A 17,670-nucleotide genomic window follows, 5' to 3' on the forward strand; every position below is an offset into this window, starting at 1 on the left:
AATATGTTTGTAGGAGCACCTTGCACTAATGTGCGGATACATTTTTATGAGGATATATTTTTATAACAAATTGGGATGGAAATGTGAATTTAAGATTGGAAAAATGAGAAACTTGGTGACCTGAAATTGACAGATTTGTCCATCCCTAATGTATTCAAACTAGTCCACAGTTGAGCATATTAGAGGCATTGGGGCCACTTCTGTACTGGGAGGTTATCTGCAAGTCTGACAGCAATGAATGGAAGCTGCAAAAGACACCATGCTCATGTGAAACTCCCATGCATTTCAATGGAACATCTGCAAGAAAAATTGCAGATAAATTGAATCCTTCCTTTCCCAAGTGCAACACACACACACTTTGTGGGGGGAAATCCTCCTCATGGGCCCTTGAACCAAAGTTTACTTTCCCTTGCCAGTGCAGAATTGGGACTGCACTTTAAGACTCCCAGATGTGCATTGGCAATTGCATCTCTACCTGCCTCACACCTGACATCACATGTGGCATCAGGTGTGGGGCACGGGGGTGTGGTTTGGGATAAATTACTTTGTGGGTCAAATCTGAACCCTTGGCAGGCCAAGTAAATGTGTTAAATGTTTTTAGGTATTCTAAATCTTTGTAAATGTTTTTGATGCGGGTGGTGCTGTGGTCTAAACCACTGAGCCTCTTGGACTTGCCGGTCAGAAGGTTGGCGGTTTGAATCCCTGCGACAGGGTGAGCTCCCATTGCTTTGTCCCAGCTTCTGCCAACCTAGCAGTTCGAAAGCACACCAGTGCAAGCAAATAAATAGGTACCACTGTGGTTGAAAGGTAAATGGCATTTCCATGTGCTCTGGCTTATGTCGCGGTATTTCGTTGCACCAGAAGCGGTTTAGTCATGCTGACCACAGGACCCGGAAAGCTATCTGTGGACAAACATCGGCTCCCTCAGCCTGAAAGCGAGATGAGCACCACACCCCATGGACTTAACCATCCGGGGGTCTTTTACCTTTACCTAAATGTTTTAGATTTTTTCCCCAATGTTTTTATTTTAAATCATACTGTTTTAACTTTTTGATGTGGGCTCCTTTGGGAGAAGGGAAGGATACAAATTCAATTAATAAATAAATATATCAGTTTCACATGTGTTCATGCACCCTTCCTTCCCATGTTTATATCAATCTGCCAAAACAAAGTCTGAATCCATATGGCCATTTGTATTTAAAGGTGCATATTTAAAATGTGTATTTTATCTCATTTCTAAATGTTTTTTCATCTAAAGTACTATTTTTAAAAGCATTTTGGTATCATACAGGAGTCAGATACCTGCAGCTCTCCAGATGTTGCTGAGCTCCATTTCCCACCAGCCTCTGAAAACCTGGCTTGTTGGCAGGGATGATGGAGTCTAGCAACATCGTGAGGGGCACAGGTCCCTCCAACCTGGTTCAGTAAATTCAAAAAACTGTGAACTCCAAAGGATAATTGCATTAACTGTGCCTGAGAGGTACAAATGAAGTCAGTTCACTTTAAAAAGGGGATCAAACAAAATTATACTGCAACCTACAATGGGACATAAGAATGTAGCCTTGAAACACTGCTGTAGCCATCAAGCCACTTAGGATTCTCTTGATTATAATCAAGGAAGCGCATTGAATTATGCCCAGTAGGCTAATGCAGGCACCACAACACTGGTATAATATGCTTCATACTCCGCCGTCAATCAGTAGAGCAAGCTCAATGCTTTTTGCCATTTCAGATATGACAGAACAAGAACAAACTGATGAGCACCTCAGATCCCTTTATAATCTTCAGTGAGTTTTGGAGAACACTCTCCGTTTCTCCTGAAAGCCATCCATGTTTGAGGTTGCATAAGGGATCCGGCTTGCCCACTGATGCCATTGAGGAAGAGATCCCTTTAATTTTGACACCCTCGCCAGCTACCTAGTCTGCCTGCTGCATTGTCGCTCCAAGCGTGCCTGCCTGGAGGGCCTCTGTAAGCAATGACTCAACTTTCAAACAAGCCTTCAAGGGCAGCCATCCAACTCTTCAGCGTCAGGGTAAGGCACGAACGAGGACAGTTGCCAGGTTTGAATCTGAGAAAGTGCTGCTAAGTGTTGTGAACTCGGAGGGAGTTAATGAATTGTGATCCTGGCATCTGCATGGCTTCGATGCCCAAGAACAGCCCGGGATTTTGAGCTTGAGTGTGCCAGAAGATCCCGTTCAGCAACTAAGCTGGAGATAGATGCAATAGGTTTGGAAGGTGGCATGCTGTAGAAGAGTTTAAGGTAATTCAAAAAGAGGACCCCCTGCTCATGGTCTGCATGCATAAGGGTGGTCTGCCCATAGGCGCCTGCATGCCTGGGATGCCCTGCACTTTCCCCACTTGCAAACAGGTTTTGCAACATTTTTATGTTGTTTCAAACACTAGCCAACCCTGTTTGACCAGAAGCGACATTACGACAAAAAGTGTTTGTGTGTGTGTGTACCATGGGAAGTGAAGCCTTTCTCAAACTACTTCCAAATCTCTTTAAAACTATTCCCATTTCCATCTCCAACCTCAACGAAGCTACTTCCTTCCACGCTGCCCTGGCCTCCTTCAAGAGGAAGGGTGGGATATAAATTGAATAAACAATAGTAAGTCAGAAGGGCTGCCCAGTGCATTTGCTTTCGCTTGGCCCAGATTCAACTCGAGTCAAGTCACAGGATTCCTATCCAATTTAGGTGGACTTCCAAGCAAGCGTGAGCCTGACAGACCAATCTGTGGACCTGGGCTTCCCCAGCCTCTGCCTCTTCAGCAGCAGCATTCTCTGAACTCCCAGTGTGTTTCGTTTCAAAACTCCCCTGAGGCAGAAGTGGCTTTTGTAGCTCAGCACAGAAAACCACTGGAAAGTCCTATCTGCAAGTGGTGTATTTTGGATGTGTGCAAAGCAGAAATCCTATGAGAATGAGCCCTGCTGAACCATTGGGTGGGACCAACAGCAACTGAGGTGGGCAGTGGCATGTTGTACATTAGGTGCCATTCTTAAAGAAATATGAAAGCTTACTGAGTATATATGCCTCTTCTAAAAGCACATCTGTGAAACTGCTGAGAGGATAAACTGGGAACAGATAAGAATGGCAGAATGAATGAAAGCAAGGGGAAATTTTAAGGGCCAGCAGGTACAAATGCTATTTGTATGTATAACTTTCTGCACACACTTGTGTGCACCTGTGCTTGTGTGTCCCAGGCAAACTCATAGCACAGCACACTCCTAGTTCCAACAGGTCATCTTGCCAGCGGGTGTGAGGACAGATCTTGGGGATGGCAGACAACCAGACTAGCTCTTGAAGAGGCTCAGGTTTGCAAGGTGGTGGTGGAGGAGGAGGAGGAGGAGGAGGAGGAGGAGGAGGAGAAGGAGGAGGAGGAGGAGGAGGAGGAGAAGAAGAAGAAGAAGAAGAAGAAGAAGAAGAAGAAGAAGAAGAAGAAGAATGTAAGGGCCTACTCCAGATTACCTTTAAGGTCCCTGCCAAGGCTTCCTTAAAACAGAGATCCATTCAATTGTTTATATAATCTGTTTTTAGCGTCTAAAGTCCTCCATATTTTAAAGTATGGTTGTTTTTTCCTTCATTTTACTGTATTATCATCAAGGTTTGTTTCTTTTTGTTTGTTTGTTTGTTTTACAAACAAGCGGTGTCTAAATTTTATGAAATAAATGTCACTCTCTGTTTAGAACCAGTGAGCTAACCACAGACATATGAGTAAGTACACGTGGTCTGAAGTACAAGGGACAATAATCCTCTGCCCATTGCCCCTGTGTTTTGATTTACTGGAAGCCATCCAGTGTGGCTGGGGTGACCCAGTCAGGTGGGCAGCATACAAATAATTTGTTGTTGCTAAAAAAAATGGAAAAGGATCCCTGGACGGTTAGGGCCAGCCAAATTAGACTATAGGGTATGGCGTTCATCTCTGCGTTCAGGCCGAGGGAGCCAGTGTTTGTCTGCAGACAGCTTTCTGGGTCATGTGGCCAGCATGACTAACCCACTTATTACTATTATTCTGAAGATAATTGTCCTTAAAATATGACAGTAAAGTTAGACCAACACCACTGAAGCTGTGGTGACAATATTCTCCCTCCCTTTCCCAATATTCTCCCTCCTCATATTCTGCGTATCTGCTATTGAATGAACAGCTTGAAAGGCAGGGCCTGAGTTGCAGAGAGATCCCACCATTCCATTGACATTTGGAGCATTTTAAGAAATATCTTGCTATCTGGCTAAACTGAACTTGGAGAGGGAAAGCATCAGGACATCAGCCAATGTAGTGATTAAAGCAGGCTTCCTCAACCTCAGCCCTCCAGATGTTTTGGGACTACAACTCCCATGATACCTAGGTAACAGGAGCAGTGGTCAGGGATGATGGGAATTGTAGTCCCAAAACAACTGGAGGGCTGAGTTTACCTATGCCTGGATTTAAGTGTTGGAGAAGGGCCAGGGATACCTGGGTTCAAATGCCCACTCAGCCATGAATCTCACTGGGTGACCTTTATGCCAGTCACTGCCTCTCAGCCTAACTTATCTCACAGGGTTGGGGGAAATGGGGAGCGGGGAGGACCATGCGTACCCCGCTGAGGTCCTTGGAGGAAAAGGTAGACTATACATGTTCAAGGTTGCTCTCTCAACTGCATTGGTTTTGATTCACAGCTAAACACTGGTGGATTAAGATTCAATGGGGTTGGATAACCACTACTGACAAATAAGGAGTCCAGATGTCCCTTGAGCATACCAGCCTCCTCATTCCCAAGCCCCTTAGGCTGCCACAGGACTCTGTCAATGCTCTTTCTCCTCAAGAATCTTTGAACTTTGACTGGCTCCATTCCAACAATCCACAGGTCTGGGGTCATAGGTGCCCGCATGCCGCCTCTGAAAGCGGAAGTTGTGTCATTATGTGCTACAGTTTTGATGGCGGATTAAAAGTACCTTACAATCACAGGCCTGGAACTCTGCCCTTAATGTGTCTCACTGTATTCAGAAATGGCTTGGTGCAGTGACTGAACGCTAAAAGTTTCATCCTGAGCGAAGCCATCATGAAATCACATTTTTCACAAGACTAAACTGTGTGGGTGGTGGCTATAAAATCACTATAAAAGCAAAGTCAATATTTAACCATGTGCTTATAGGGGCTCCTAGTCAATATCGTTGGGCTTGCTGTCTACTACACTTACGTGAGAGAAAAGTGGATGAAAATCATGGATAGCAAGATAGTTATTACATGGCACATTTGGAGAGAAAGCAACACAACTTCTGACAAATAACTCCTTACCTCAGATGCACCCCCAAGGGAGCTTTGTTATACAAGCACAAAAATAAGATAACACATTAATAATGTTAATTTGTTTTTGTTTTTATTGTTAATTGTTGTGGAAGACATTCAGTTTGTATTATTTATTTCTCCGATTTTGATTACTCATTTATCCAAACACAATAGCCACCAAGGCACATCCTTATATACCATATGTGTGCATTTGGTAAGTGAATTGCTAGGACTTTTTTGAGTAAATAAACTAACAATGAATAAAACAGCTGAATTTCAAATGCAACGCAAAAGTGATTGACCACAGTCCAAAACAAACTGCTATTATCCGTGGCGCAATAATCAAACAATAAAACACAGATACCCCACATCTGAGAGCTCAGCATGGAATGTGTATATCATTCTGATCTAGTTCACATTTCTGGATAGCTCAGTCAGTAGAGCATGAGACTCTTAAGCTCAGGGTTGTGGGTTCAAGCCCCACATTGGGAACAAAGTTCCCTGCATTGCAGGGGGCTGGACTAGATGACCCTCATGGTCCCTTCCAACTCGACAATTCTATGATTCAATATGTAAAAATCAGTAAGAAGAAAACCATAACTGCAGGGAAACTGATGTAATCAATCATCAATGACGATATTATTATTGCCGTTCATTGATTAAAAACAATGACAGTGGCTCTGTGTTTTTTAAGCCACACACTATGGCTCCCAAATTGTGATTATCTAGGCTCTTCCTCTTTATTCCAAGCCTAAATATAACAGTGAAGCTCTCATAATCTGACCTGAACCTAGTTTTGACACCCTGGAAACATAACCCCTTCCAGATACAGTGAGCCCACATATCATGTTTCCACCATAGCTGTCAAATTTTCTCTTTTCTTGCGAGGAATCCTATTCGGAACAAGGGAATTTCTCTTTTAAAAAGGGAAACGTTGACAGCTATGGTTTCCACAGCTCATTGGTGGGTCCAGACTGCTGAACCATGGTTCAGGAATCACTGCCACAGACACCATTCCTAGTCACCATCAAATGCTAAACTCAAAGACTTCTGAGTTGAGGTGCTACTAGAAGGAATTTTTTTATTCTGAGTTGAAAGAATAGGAACAGATGTCTTTGTAAACCCAGAAAAGTAGAATAGTTAAGAAGCTAAGTGAGCTTCTCAGATGTGTAGGACCTGTCTTAGACCACACTACTGTACAATGTGCTAATTAGACCAAAATCAGTTCTACCAAGACAATCCACACTTTTGTCACCCTTTAACCACCTTGCCTCCTGATTTAAAGAGTGTCAAAAAGCAGTTATGTGTATCTGAAGAAGTGTGCATGCACACGAAAGCTCATACCAAGAACTAACTTAGTTGGTCTTTAAGGTGCTACTGGAAGGAATTTTTTTATTTTGACTATGGCAGACCAACACGGCTACCTATCTACTACAAAAAGCAGTTAATCCACTTTACATGATCATGGGGTTTAGAGCATTTCCACACCTCAGTCTGAAACCAGTTTTGGTAATGCAAATGTAAAAGCTGTATTAGCTAGAATGAACGCTTGATTTTAAAAGAGTTATCCCCCACATTTCATCAACATTTTCCCATACACAATAGTGCATGGGAGGCTCTCTGACAGGTCATGTGCAAAAGTGTTTTATTGCGTTTTCACATCCAGAGCTTACACCTTTCCTACCAGCACCTTAAACTGTTCTGAAACATGATTGTAAAACCTAGACACACACTGGAAACCACATCGGCTTTTAAAAATGGCTTTCCACCCCACATGCACCATATTTGCACATTGCACAATAAACAGTGAAACAGACTTAAGAGCATATTCTTGTGCTATGGGTTGAAAGGCCTAAATAGTATGCTGTTGGGCATCTTAACTCAGAAGTAAGCCCCACTGAGTCCAGGGAAACCTATTCCCTAGTAACTGGGTTTAGGCTTGAAACCCAATCCTAAACAAATCTGGATTTCAATTAGACATTTCTTAGGAAGTATATTGAGGGTTGCAGCCTCACAGTAGAAACAGTTGCGGTATGTGTGGGGGTTGGGGGGGGCATGGATAACATAAAAACATAACGAAAGCCCCACTGGATCAGGCCAGAGTTTTCTATAATCCAACAACCACAGATAGACAGTGGGGTAAGGTGCTATTACTCACCTGACCTCCAGTAGGTCACTTGCTGCTGCTTACTGGGAGTTAGAGTGGGAGGGGCGAAGCGGCAGGGAGTTTGGTGCAGTGCAAATGCACCAATAGGAGGGCTGGATTGGCTCTGCTGTTCCATTTGCACCCTGCTGACCTCACCACTGCCTTGCCCTCTGCCACCCAGTAAACAGCACTGATGCAGCTGACTAGAGGTCAAGTATTTGGCATTGCCCCACCATACAATCCACTGCTGTCTGACATCCTGTTCTCATTGTGGCCAACCAAAGGCGTATGAGAAGCCTTCAAGCAGCAGTGGTGGACCTTGGCGTCTCAAGATTTCAGCGGCACCCAAATTCAGTGCCCCTCCCCGCCTCTCATGCTCCATTCTAAATCATAGTTGTGGCATCCCCTGGGGCGCCCCAGAAGCTCCACACCCAGTGCAAGCGAACCGGCCGCGTTCCCCTAAATCCACCTCTGCAAGCAGGACCTGAGTGCAACAGCACTCTCTCTCCCCACTTGTGATTCCCAGCAACTGGTAGGCAGAGGCATCCTGCCTCCCACAGGGGAGTAGGCCTATGAGTGGAGTAACGGCTGTATACCTAGTGAGGATGAGTATACATCAGGGCTTTGCATATCACAGTTCTCCTAAGCAGCCTCCTGCAGATGCCATCACACCCTTTGCCTATCTCTCTGTCTCTCTGCCTATCACACACACACACACACTTCTTTTGGTAACTCTTCGGTGGACTCGAGGCTCCACCTTGCCACAGCTTTTATAGTAAAGCGGTAACATACCCACTTTCAGCTCTTTTCCAAAGACCGTCCTCTCGCCCAGGGCAGAGCAATTCCACCGTCCATTGCGAAACTGAAACTGGCACTCGTTGATGCCCATTTGGGAGCCTTCTCCGATCACTATGATGGCATCGGGCCTGCTCTGACAGATCGCCCTCTGTCGAGGAGCTAGGCCCGGGATCTTGTTGCAGATGATGCTGGCCCCCAGAGCCACGACGGAGGAGAAGCCCCTAGGACGAGAAAAGAAGAGAGAGAAGGTGGAGGCTGGAAGGAGCTCGGCAGCAGCACCAGGTCTGTGTCACAGTCGATCGTTTAAACACGCCTTCTGGAGAAGCTAGATGTGGCAGGTCTTTCCAGCTTCTAAGTACTACGTGGATGCCTTTAAAGCCCTCTTCAGCCCCTGATCTGCCCTTCAAAACGTGGCAGCAGCTGATGCTACACACTGTTAACTTTTCACCAAGCTAAACGCTCAGCAGTTTGGTTAGTACGATTCCCTCTCCTTCCGCCTCCAGCCCCCCAAAACCAACACATACACACACGGGTTAAGTAAGGGGCGTTGAACCAGAGCGAACGTGCCCGTCTCCCTTTTCTCTCTCCCAGGCATTTTCACGTAGCATTTTCGCTCCAACCCTTCCGGGTGCTGTTTGCTAATGTCAACTGGCAGGTTGCGGCACATACTCGAGCAGAACCGAAAACATCATTTTGCTCAACCAGCCCGTGGCCAAGACAAGCCCGACGCGGCTCGGCTTGCCTTGCCCGCCCCAGCAGTCCCCCGGGGAGCCTGCGGGTGAAAAGAGTCAAAGGAGCGATTTGGGTCAATAATTAGATCGAGATCTCGGGAGATAAGAGTGTTAAACAGGGATAAGGAGGAGCACGTGGGCTTTTCCCAGAGCGCAATCCAACTTCCTGATATATAAATTAAAGCGCACAGACTCGGGATCAAGAAGCTTTCACCGTTTGAAACGGTGCGTTTCTGTCTAGAAACTAAGCTCCCCACCCGAGCGGCCTTGCTCGCACACGCCTTCCAACAGCATCTCGCAAAGTGCCCGTGAGCGCTGCGTTGGGGAGCCTGGTCGTGTGTAGCTTGGCGCGCGCGCACTCACGTGCAGTTAGACACTCACGGGTATAAAGCACCTACTAGTTTCCAAGTAGGGCCAAACCTACCTGAGAATCCAGTAATGGGCTAACTCTCACCAGCTCATAAGCCAGATCTGAACTGTACGTCATTTCCGTGGTTCTTTGAATACAAATACCATATCTCAGGCGCGCTGTCCGGATTGGGGGAACGCGACTGCCCTGCGTCAACCTGCGCGCTAAGAGCCCTCATCGTTCGGAAGCAAGTTCCGATGTAATGAATGAGACCCGTCTGCAGGTCCGTCTGCTTAGGATCGCGCGTCCTCCTAGGCATCACTTTCTGCGCGGTACCAAGCGGCGGGCTGCAGCAGCGCCGACTTTTTGCGCTGACGGTGGTGTTGACGGAGGAGTTGGGGTGTCTGCGATCCCACAGGCCAGTGGTCCCGAGAAAGGGCTGAACAAAGAGTTTGCGCGACCGGAGTTTGTCCTGGGCCGGAGGGATTTAGGAGCTCAAGGGAATCCCAAAACGCGGACGAAGTTCACAAACTTAGCTCCGGAACTTGTCTTCCAGCCCTGGAAGATAGCGTGCTGCCGAGCATGTGCAGAGCGCGTTTGCTTCCTTTCCCCACGTAACGCATCGATCCGGGATCAGGCGGAGGTTTTGAACCCAGCCAACTCACCCTAGCCCCCACCCCAAATATAAACACTTTAAATAAATTTGCTCTGAGAAAGGCTGGGTCTGCCCAAGAAAAGAGGGAGGCTGAAGCAGGTAGCGCGCGCTCTCTCTGCCTGTCTCGCCTGAGCTCATTCAAGCGCTCCTCGCCGCGCATTAGAAAGCAAAGCCTGGATGGATTTCAGCGGGCAGCGGAGATCCAGCCCTCGGCAGCAGCGGAGATCTCCCCGCCGCCTCTTGCCATTCTGGTCATGCCTCTCGCACATCCACAGCAAGTGTTTTCTCTCTCCCCAACACGCCCCCCCCCCGCGAGCCACACACTTAGAATATAATGTGGGAACAACAGCAGCAGAAATCATACACTGTATTCTTACTCTGGCTTTAAATAAAAGGGAAGAACCGCTTGCAGACTCAACCTCCCCCCCCCCCGCCAGTTGAATGCTAACAGGTCCGGGCAGGTTTGGCACGATGTGTTTGCGTTTAAGGGGGGGGGGGAGACGGGGGGCGGCGACTTACCCAATTTTGATATAGACAATTCCAAGGCTCAGAAAGATGTGGAATATCCAGCGCCTGGTTTTCCTGTTCATATTCCTCGTTGGTTGTTGGGTTTCAGATCAACATGCGAAATTATGTCTTTTTTTTTCTTCTTATAATAATAATAATAAAAGCAGCAGCAGCAGCAGTAGTAATAGTAGTAGTAGTAATTCCTCCCTCACACTCTTTGCGCGCTGGTTAACTTCTCGGTGCCTCAGACAGTGCAACGCCAGGTCAAAGTAGTGCAGACAAAACAGTCCAGCCCTCCTGAGATCGGAGCCACCCGGAGCGAGCGGTGGGTGTTTGTAAATCCCAAGAGACAATCACCATCGCCCTCTCCGCTGGGTCTCTCTCTCTCTCTCCCTTCACTCCTTCTCTATCCCGGATTTGTATGCCTGTCACACGTAACACTTTAGAGCGCGCTGGGGGGAGAGAAGAAGGGGAGAGGTGGGGGGAGAGAACACCCCACACCACATGTATAGGCTCCAATAATCTCTCTCCCTCTCTCAGCGCGCAGCAGCTCTGGAGGATTTCCCCTCAGGTTCAATGTTACTATCTCTCTCTCTCTCTGTGTATCTCTCTCTCTCTCTCTCTCTCTCTCTCTTCTTCAGCCTACTTGGGCGTGTTCTCCAAAGGAGGGAGTAGTCCAGCCGGGGTGGGGGGTGGGAAGGGAAAGAAGTGTACGGTTTGGAATGGGGGCGAAACGGGACGGCGGGAGGAGGGGGTGGGAATAAAGAATCGCACGCAGAAAGAGATCACCTGTTTGCCAAAAGAGAGAAGAAGAAATCCCTCCAGGAGCTGGCTGGCTTCTCCCCCACCCCGCTGAAAGAAGGAGGGTTTACAGCAGGCAAACCTCCCGCGATTTGAATGGCAGTCCGGAGCGCAGGATCAATTCCTGATCAATTCCCACTTGGTCCGATTGGGAAGGCTCCCTTGACGGAGAGGCTCGCCTTGACGGAGAGGCTCGGTTCCCTCGCCTCCCTGTTCTGACGCTCCGCTTCCCTCGTTGCTCCTGTTTTTCCTCTCTGCCCGTTCAGGTTGGCGTGGTGTGTTTTTTTTCCTCCTCCCCCGTCCCCAAACCTGATCGATGATTTCGCGCGCTGTCAGGGAGGGAGCGGAGCGGAACTTTCCTGCTGGCGCGCGTGGGGAGGGGTCGTGCGCGCAGGAGCGCGCTTGGCCCGCAGCACACACCTCGGCGCCCCACACCTGTCTAGCCCAAAGCAGGTCCCGCGCAGTTCCGTGGGGCTGGTTCCCAGGTCAAGGGGGACGGAGGGGGCAGGGTCGGAGCCTACGTTCCCCTTGGGTCTGACAGGGTGCTTGACATACCGATCCCTAAATAAGACTCACAGAATCACCGAGTTGGAAGGGACCCTGAGGATCATCTAGTCCAACCCTCTGCAACGCAGGAATATGCAACTGTCCCTTGCGGGGATCGAACCTGCAGCCCCAGTGTTATCAGTGCCACGCTCTAGCCAACTGAGCTATTCAGCTGATTCCCCTCTTATTCTCCAGAGGGGTTTTCTGAGGTGCCTACCCAACTTCCTTTCCTTCCATCCAGCCCCCCCCCCCCGCGTGTTTGTTTTGTGTCTGCCTCGGGATGAGCCGACTGCCCCAGACGCAGAAGCCACCACCCTCGCCTCTCCGCCCCAGCAGGAGGAACATCTCCCAGCTAAACGGGATACCGAGGAGGGAGGGGACGCTCCATCGGCGGCAGGGGCAGCAAGAGGCTGCCGAGGAAATAGATCTCTGTTTTGTTCAGCACCAGTAGCGAAAGCCTCGAGCCCAGGACAATTTAGATCCTATCGGCCGCTATTGACGGCGAGGCTAGACTCTCAGACAGCAGCCCCCGAAAGAAAAAGACCATTGTTGCCTCGCCACTTTTGCCTATATGCTTGGCTTGCCTTCCACCCCGCGCCCCTCCCCGCTCGCGCCGCCACTTCTTTTGGATCGATTTATTCCGGGACGAAAGAGGGGCGGGGGAGGCCGAGCTGCTCACCCCGCGCTCAGGCAGGTGCCCTGCAGCTTCAAGGAGGGGGGGGGGCGTTGTGTGTGGCAAGGCCCGGGGGAGGCAAGGGGGGGATTGTTGCTGAGTGCTTTTAAGTTGCTTGGTTGTTTCATCCTCCACCTCTCCCCTTCCCAGTCGGGAGAAAGTGCCGAGCGAAGGTCTGGAGGGAGAGACGATTCCGAGCGAGGGCACATTCTCCTCTGGTGGATTCCGTGTGCTGCGGGATCTCTCCTCCTCCTCCAACCTGGATCTTGCCCCTCTGCCTTGCCCCCCACCCATGGCCTGGCAGCCTTCGCCAAGTTGGTGCCTTGAGCACCTGCCCCGTGGGATTCCCCCCTTACACACACGCCAGCTTTGTTGCAGAGGGCTTTTGTGTGATCCTAACAGCGGGACTTGACACTGCTGGGGGGCCGCGGGTGGGTTGACGGGTTTATTATGATCCCCTTATCACACTCGCACAAGGGAGGACTCGTCCAATGATAACAGCAGGGGTGTGGTGGCGGTGCTGGAAACGGCGCAGCAGCCGCAGCTTTGGGTTTCAATAATAATCATCATCGTGATGGTGCCGGTGATACTAGAACAATCATAATAAACGTAAAAGGCATGAAAAAAAGAGCGATGCTGCTGTTGTCTCATGTGCCCTGCACAAACAGGTGATCCGAAATATCACTTAGCACATTTGACAGAGTTATGAGTAGAAAAGCAATTTGCAAATACTTTTAATTCCACTGATCTGACAAAACGCCCGAGCGCGGTGCTGTATCCCTCGAGGGCAATACGAGCTGTTTACTACAGTAGAAATCCACATTCCAAAACAGGAGGCTTATGAAACGGCAGGTCGGTCCCCCGCCCGCCCCGCCCCGCGCTCCCGTCTCCTCGGAAAGGAGCCACCTCCTTCGGAGGGGGACAGGGGGCGACCACGACCCGCTCGTCCCACGTGCATTAAACGCTCTCCAATATATATTTATATATCTTATGCGCGCGGGAGGGTATAAATTTATTCTACCCCCTCCCCCTCTCCCAATACAAATTTATTTCAGGCGACAATCAAAACCCCAAATTTTGCCGGAGAGTGTGAGGTGTGGGGCGATCACGGCTTCCGCCACCGAATAGAAATCCCACGTGGGATTAAAACAAAACAAAAACTGGCCAGGTAGTCCAGAAAGGGACAGATCAGGCGCCCGAAAGTTTGCTCTGTTTTCTTTGTCAATGCGCCATCTAGTGGTAGGCGAGATCCACGGCAGTAAACGGGGTATGAACTAATAATGGTCGAATTGACCTTTGGGTGAACGCCGTCATCATAGAAAAGAGGGTGGATTGGTTGGTTGGATGAGCTCATGCCTCGAATTATAAACCCTTAGCACGTAGAACTCTGACTAGGTTTGGGGGGTTTTGTGCCTGTTTTGGGAAACATTTAATTGTCTGTTTCGAGCCATGGTTAATAGAAAGGTAAACTAGATAGCAGTAGTAGTAATAATAATAATTTATTAATTATACTCCGTCCATCTGGCTGTTGTCTTTCCTCTCCCTCTTCCCACCCCCAGTTAAAAGCTCACTTGAAGTGGATTTTTAAAAGCTGTAGTTTACACAGAAGGCAGCAGAAAAGTAACCTGAGGGAAGATAGTCTGCTTAAGACAAGGGCAGAAAATGCTTAAATATAAGATGGGAAATACTAGGCTAGATAGCAGTGCTGGGAGGGGGAGGTCCGGCTGGATAATGAAGTAAAACGTGATCTTGCGGTCCAAAAAAGCTAATGGAGCCACCATTTTAGGTTGCATCAATGGAAGGGTTGTTTCCACAGCCTGCGAAGCAGCGATGCAATAAGGTAATTTTAGACTCTGGACTTAATGGTCTTTGGAGGGGGCTCTTTAGGTGGTAGTATTACGCCACTTAGTTCCAGATGCAGTAAGGCAGGCCTGCTGCATTTCGGGGCCTTCCTGCTCAGTCTGTGAATGGGGCTCTGTGCGCCTGCCCCAGAGTCTTGCCCTGACGACTCCGCTCTTGGGAGGTTGTAGCACCGTGGAGAAGGGGGGTGGGAATCCCGCTTTGAGTTATGTGTTCATCTCTGGGCATCATAGTCCAAAAAGGATGTTGCCTTGTTGGAAAGGATTCAAGAGAGAATTAGGAGGACACAAAGCGTTTTGGAATTCAAATGGCACCCTCAAAGGAAACTGCTTTATACAGTGGTGTCTCGCAAGACGAAAAGAATTCGTTCCGCGAGTCTTTTCGTCTTGCGATGTTTTTCATCTTGCGAAGCACGGTCCGTTGCAACTGCGCCTCTTCAAGCGGCTTTTTTAAAAAAGCGCAAGACGTTTTCGTCTTGCGAAGCAAGCCCATAGGGAAATTCGTCTAGCGAAGCAACGCAAAAATGGAAAACCCTTTCGTCTAGCGAGTTTTTCGTCTTGCGAGGCATTCGTCTTGCGGGGCACCACTGTACTGAGTAGAATCATTGGCCCATCTTCTAGCTCAATGTTCTCGTAACCACTAGGGTTTTTCCAAGGTTCCAGACAAGAGTCTTCTTTTTCAGCCCTACCTGAATTAAACATGCATACAAACCTAAGACAAGGCCTGTAAATTCATGCCACTGGCCCCTCTAGTTCACACAGCCGCCGCCCAGGTGCTGATGGGAAGCCTGCAAGCTGGACTTGAGCACAAAGCTTTGCCGCTGAGCTACGGCCTTCCAGAAGCATGTGTTCATTTCAAGGGCACTTGCACCAGAGAACTTCCTGGTCAGTATTGCCCAAGGCCCCAATATCTGGAAATCTAATAAGGACTTAGAATCATAATCCGGAACATATAACAGTGGAAGAGGATGGAGTCATCATCACCATCATCAGAAGAAGAGGAGTTTGGATTTGATATCCCGCTTTATCACTACCCGCAGGAGTCTCAAAGAGGCTGACATTCTCCTTTCCCTTCCTCCCCCACAACAAACACTCTGTGAGGTAAATGGAGCTGAGAGACTTCAGAGAAGTGTGGCTGGCCCAAGGTCACCAACAGCTGCATGTGGAGGAGCAGAGACATGAACCCAGTTCACCAGATTACGAGTCTACCACTCTTAACCCCTACACCACACATCATCATTTATTATCTATACCCCGCCCATCTGGCTGGGTTTCCCCAACCACTCTGGGCAGCTCCCAACAGAGGACTAAAAACACTAAAAACTTCCCTAAACAGGGCTGCCTTCAGATGTCTTCTAAAAGTCAGATTTATTTATTTCCTCGATATCTGATGGGAAGGTGTTCCACAGGGTGGGCGCCACTACCGAGAAAGCCCTCTGCCTGGTTCCCTGTAACCTCGCTTCTCGCAGCGAGGGAACCGCCAGAAGGCCCTCAGAGCTGGACCTCAGTGTCCAGGCTGAATGATGGGGGTGGAAACGCTCCTTCAGGTGTACTGGGCCGAGGCCATTTAGGGCATTAAAGGTCAGCACCAACATTTTGAATTGTGCTCGGAAATGTACTGGGAGCCAATGTAGGTCTTTCGGGACTGGTGCTATATAGTCTTGGTGGCCACTCCGTCATACTGTCAGAGGCTTCATGTTCTTACAGTGGTGCAAATCTCACTGTATCTGATCCCGTTCAAAGTTAAACATATATCAGTGAGGTAAATTTGAACACCTATTTAACCCATGGAAATCACAAGGACTTAAAACTCAGCTGGGGAACCTGTGGCCCTTAAGATGCTGCCAGACTACAACTCCCATTATCCTGGGAGCCCCGCTGACTGGGGCTGATGGGAGTTGGAGCCCAGCAGCCTCCAAATGACCATATGCTCCCCATCCCTGACTGGTGGTGGTCTTGTACCTATTTATGGCGTGGGGGGGGGCATTTGCTGAGAGAAAATTTTGAAGATCAGGTTGTTAGGAAATTTTGCTCAAGACCACTGAAAGAAGTGGTGTGTGGAGTCAGCAATGTAGAACACCAGGGCAATTCATTTGTTTTGCCCTCCCATATGTTTATTCGTCTTAAAAAGCAGATGGGCTGCAAAGGAGAGCAACAGTTTCTTCCCAATGTGAGATATTCATTCTCACCAGATGCTAACCGGAGAAGGCTGCCTTTCCATCTCTTTATTTAGCAGCAGCAATCTTCTCCTGAACAAAGATAGCAGGCTGAAGCTACACCCAAAAAGCCATTTGTCATTTGTTTCCACATTTGTATTCCTATTGTTAATTGTCTATCAGGGTTGTCTTTGCAGCAAGGCTGGGCAACAGTTTAGTGCCCGGTTAGGTCACCATCGAATGATGCGGTTTAATTATGAGTTATATATTGGAAGATACAAAAGAGGTCTCCGCAAAGTCCACTTCAGAACCGGAAAACTAGCCTGCAAGAGACGGTCTGCCGCTCCACTTTCACTGAGAGTCAGTTTTGCTTTCCGTGTCAAGATTCAAATCCACTGGTAGCACGAAGCAAGGAAACTTACACAATGCCTCCACACACAATGGTTGGCTCTGGTCAGGGTTATTAATGTCTCATTTTTCATATGTATAAAGGGTTACTCAAGCAGTAGCAACAACACCAAACCCCCCCCCCCCCGTCCCAAAACAAGGCTTCAGGAACGCTAGCCTCTTGCAATTTGAATTCAAATGTTAAAAGCCCATTTTGTAACTAGATCCTAGACATACGTGCCATCAATAGCCCTCCCTTTTATCAAGCTAATCATAGCTGCTCTGTTTTGTTGTCAAAACACCTCCTTAACAGCCACCCTTGGAAGTCTTTTCAATGGCAGGATTTGAGAAGAGATCAGTGTTTGAACCATTTCGCCACTAACACCTATCTAAACCCAAATTACATACTTTCAAACAGAGATTCAATTCCATATTTGATTCTATACCAGCAAAATGCAAGAACCAAAACTCAGGGAAGCTGCATCGTGATCTGCATAAGTGCGTGTGTGCTTCCCGAAGAACGCCAGTCCACTTTTGAGATTTTTTAAAATGCAAATGAGAAGAACAAATCTGATGGGTCTCTTCCTTGTATGGATATGTTTTGTTACTTGAAATTAAAAATCATTCTTTTATTTAAAAAAAATCTTACAGGTCTGTTAATGTCTCTGTAACATAGCTCTGAAGAGACTAGGTCAAGCCAAACTTTCCTCATTGCAGGATAGAAGGAAGAGAAAAGTGGGAAAGGTCAGTAATCCAGAGTGTGACAGGAGGGAAGATGATCAGAAATGTATCTTGA

The 17,670-nt window shown here is 48.1% G+C and overlaps 1 protein-coding gene across 6 annotated transcripts in view; it reads right to left on the bottom strand.

Moving 5' to 3' along the window:
- The window catches only part of WNT7A (Wnt family member 7A), a 64,543-nt gene extending 52,842 nt beyond the window's left edge, over positions 1 to 11,701 (bottom strand). The window contains exons 1-2 of one of the 6 annotated variants that reach the window (XM_083489391.1): positions 10,465 to 11,701; positions 8,205 to 8,431 (exon numbers count right to left, since the gene is read on the bottom strand). In XM_083489391.1, the coding sequence (XP_083345517.1) occupies positions 8,205 to 8,431; positions 10,465 to 10,535 (298 nt within the window). In that variant the 5' untranslated portion in view covers positions 10,536 to 11,701. Of the gene's footprint in view, positions 1 to 8,204; positions 8,432 to 8,734; positions 8,893 to 9,365; positions 10,191 to 10,464 lie in introns of those variants that run through there. The other 5 variants (XM_083489393.1, XM_083489392.1, XM_083489390.1 and 2 more) reach the window with 5 other exon arrangements.
- Between the last annotated feature and the right edge of the window lie 5,969 nt (positions 11,702 to 17,670).

The sequence above is a fragment of the Podarcis liolepis genome, assembly GCF_965112155.1.
Source record: "Podarcis liolepis genome assembly, chromosome: 2".
In the NCBI taxonomy this organism is placed as follows: domain Eukaryota; kingdom Metazoa; phylum Chordata; class Lepidosauria; order Squamata; family Lacertidae; genus Podarcis; species Podarcis liolepis.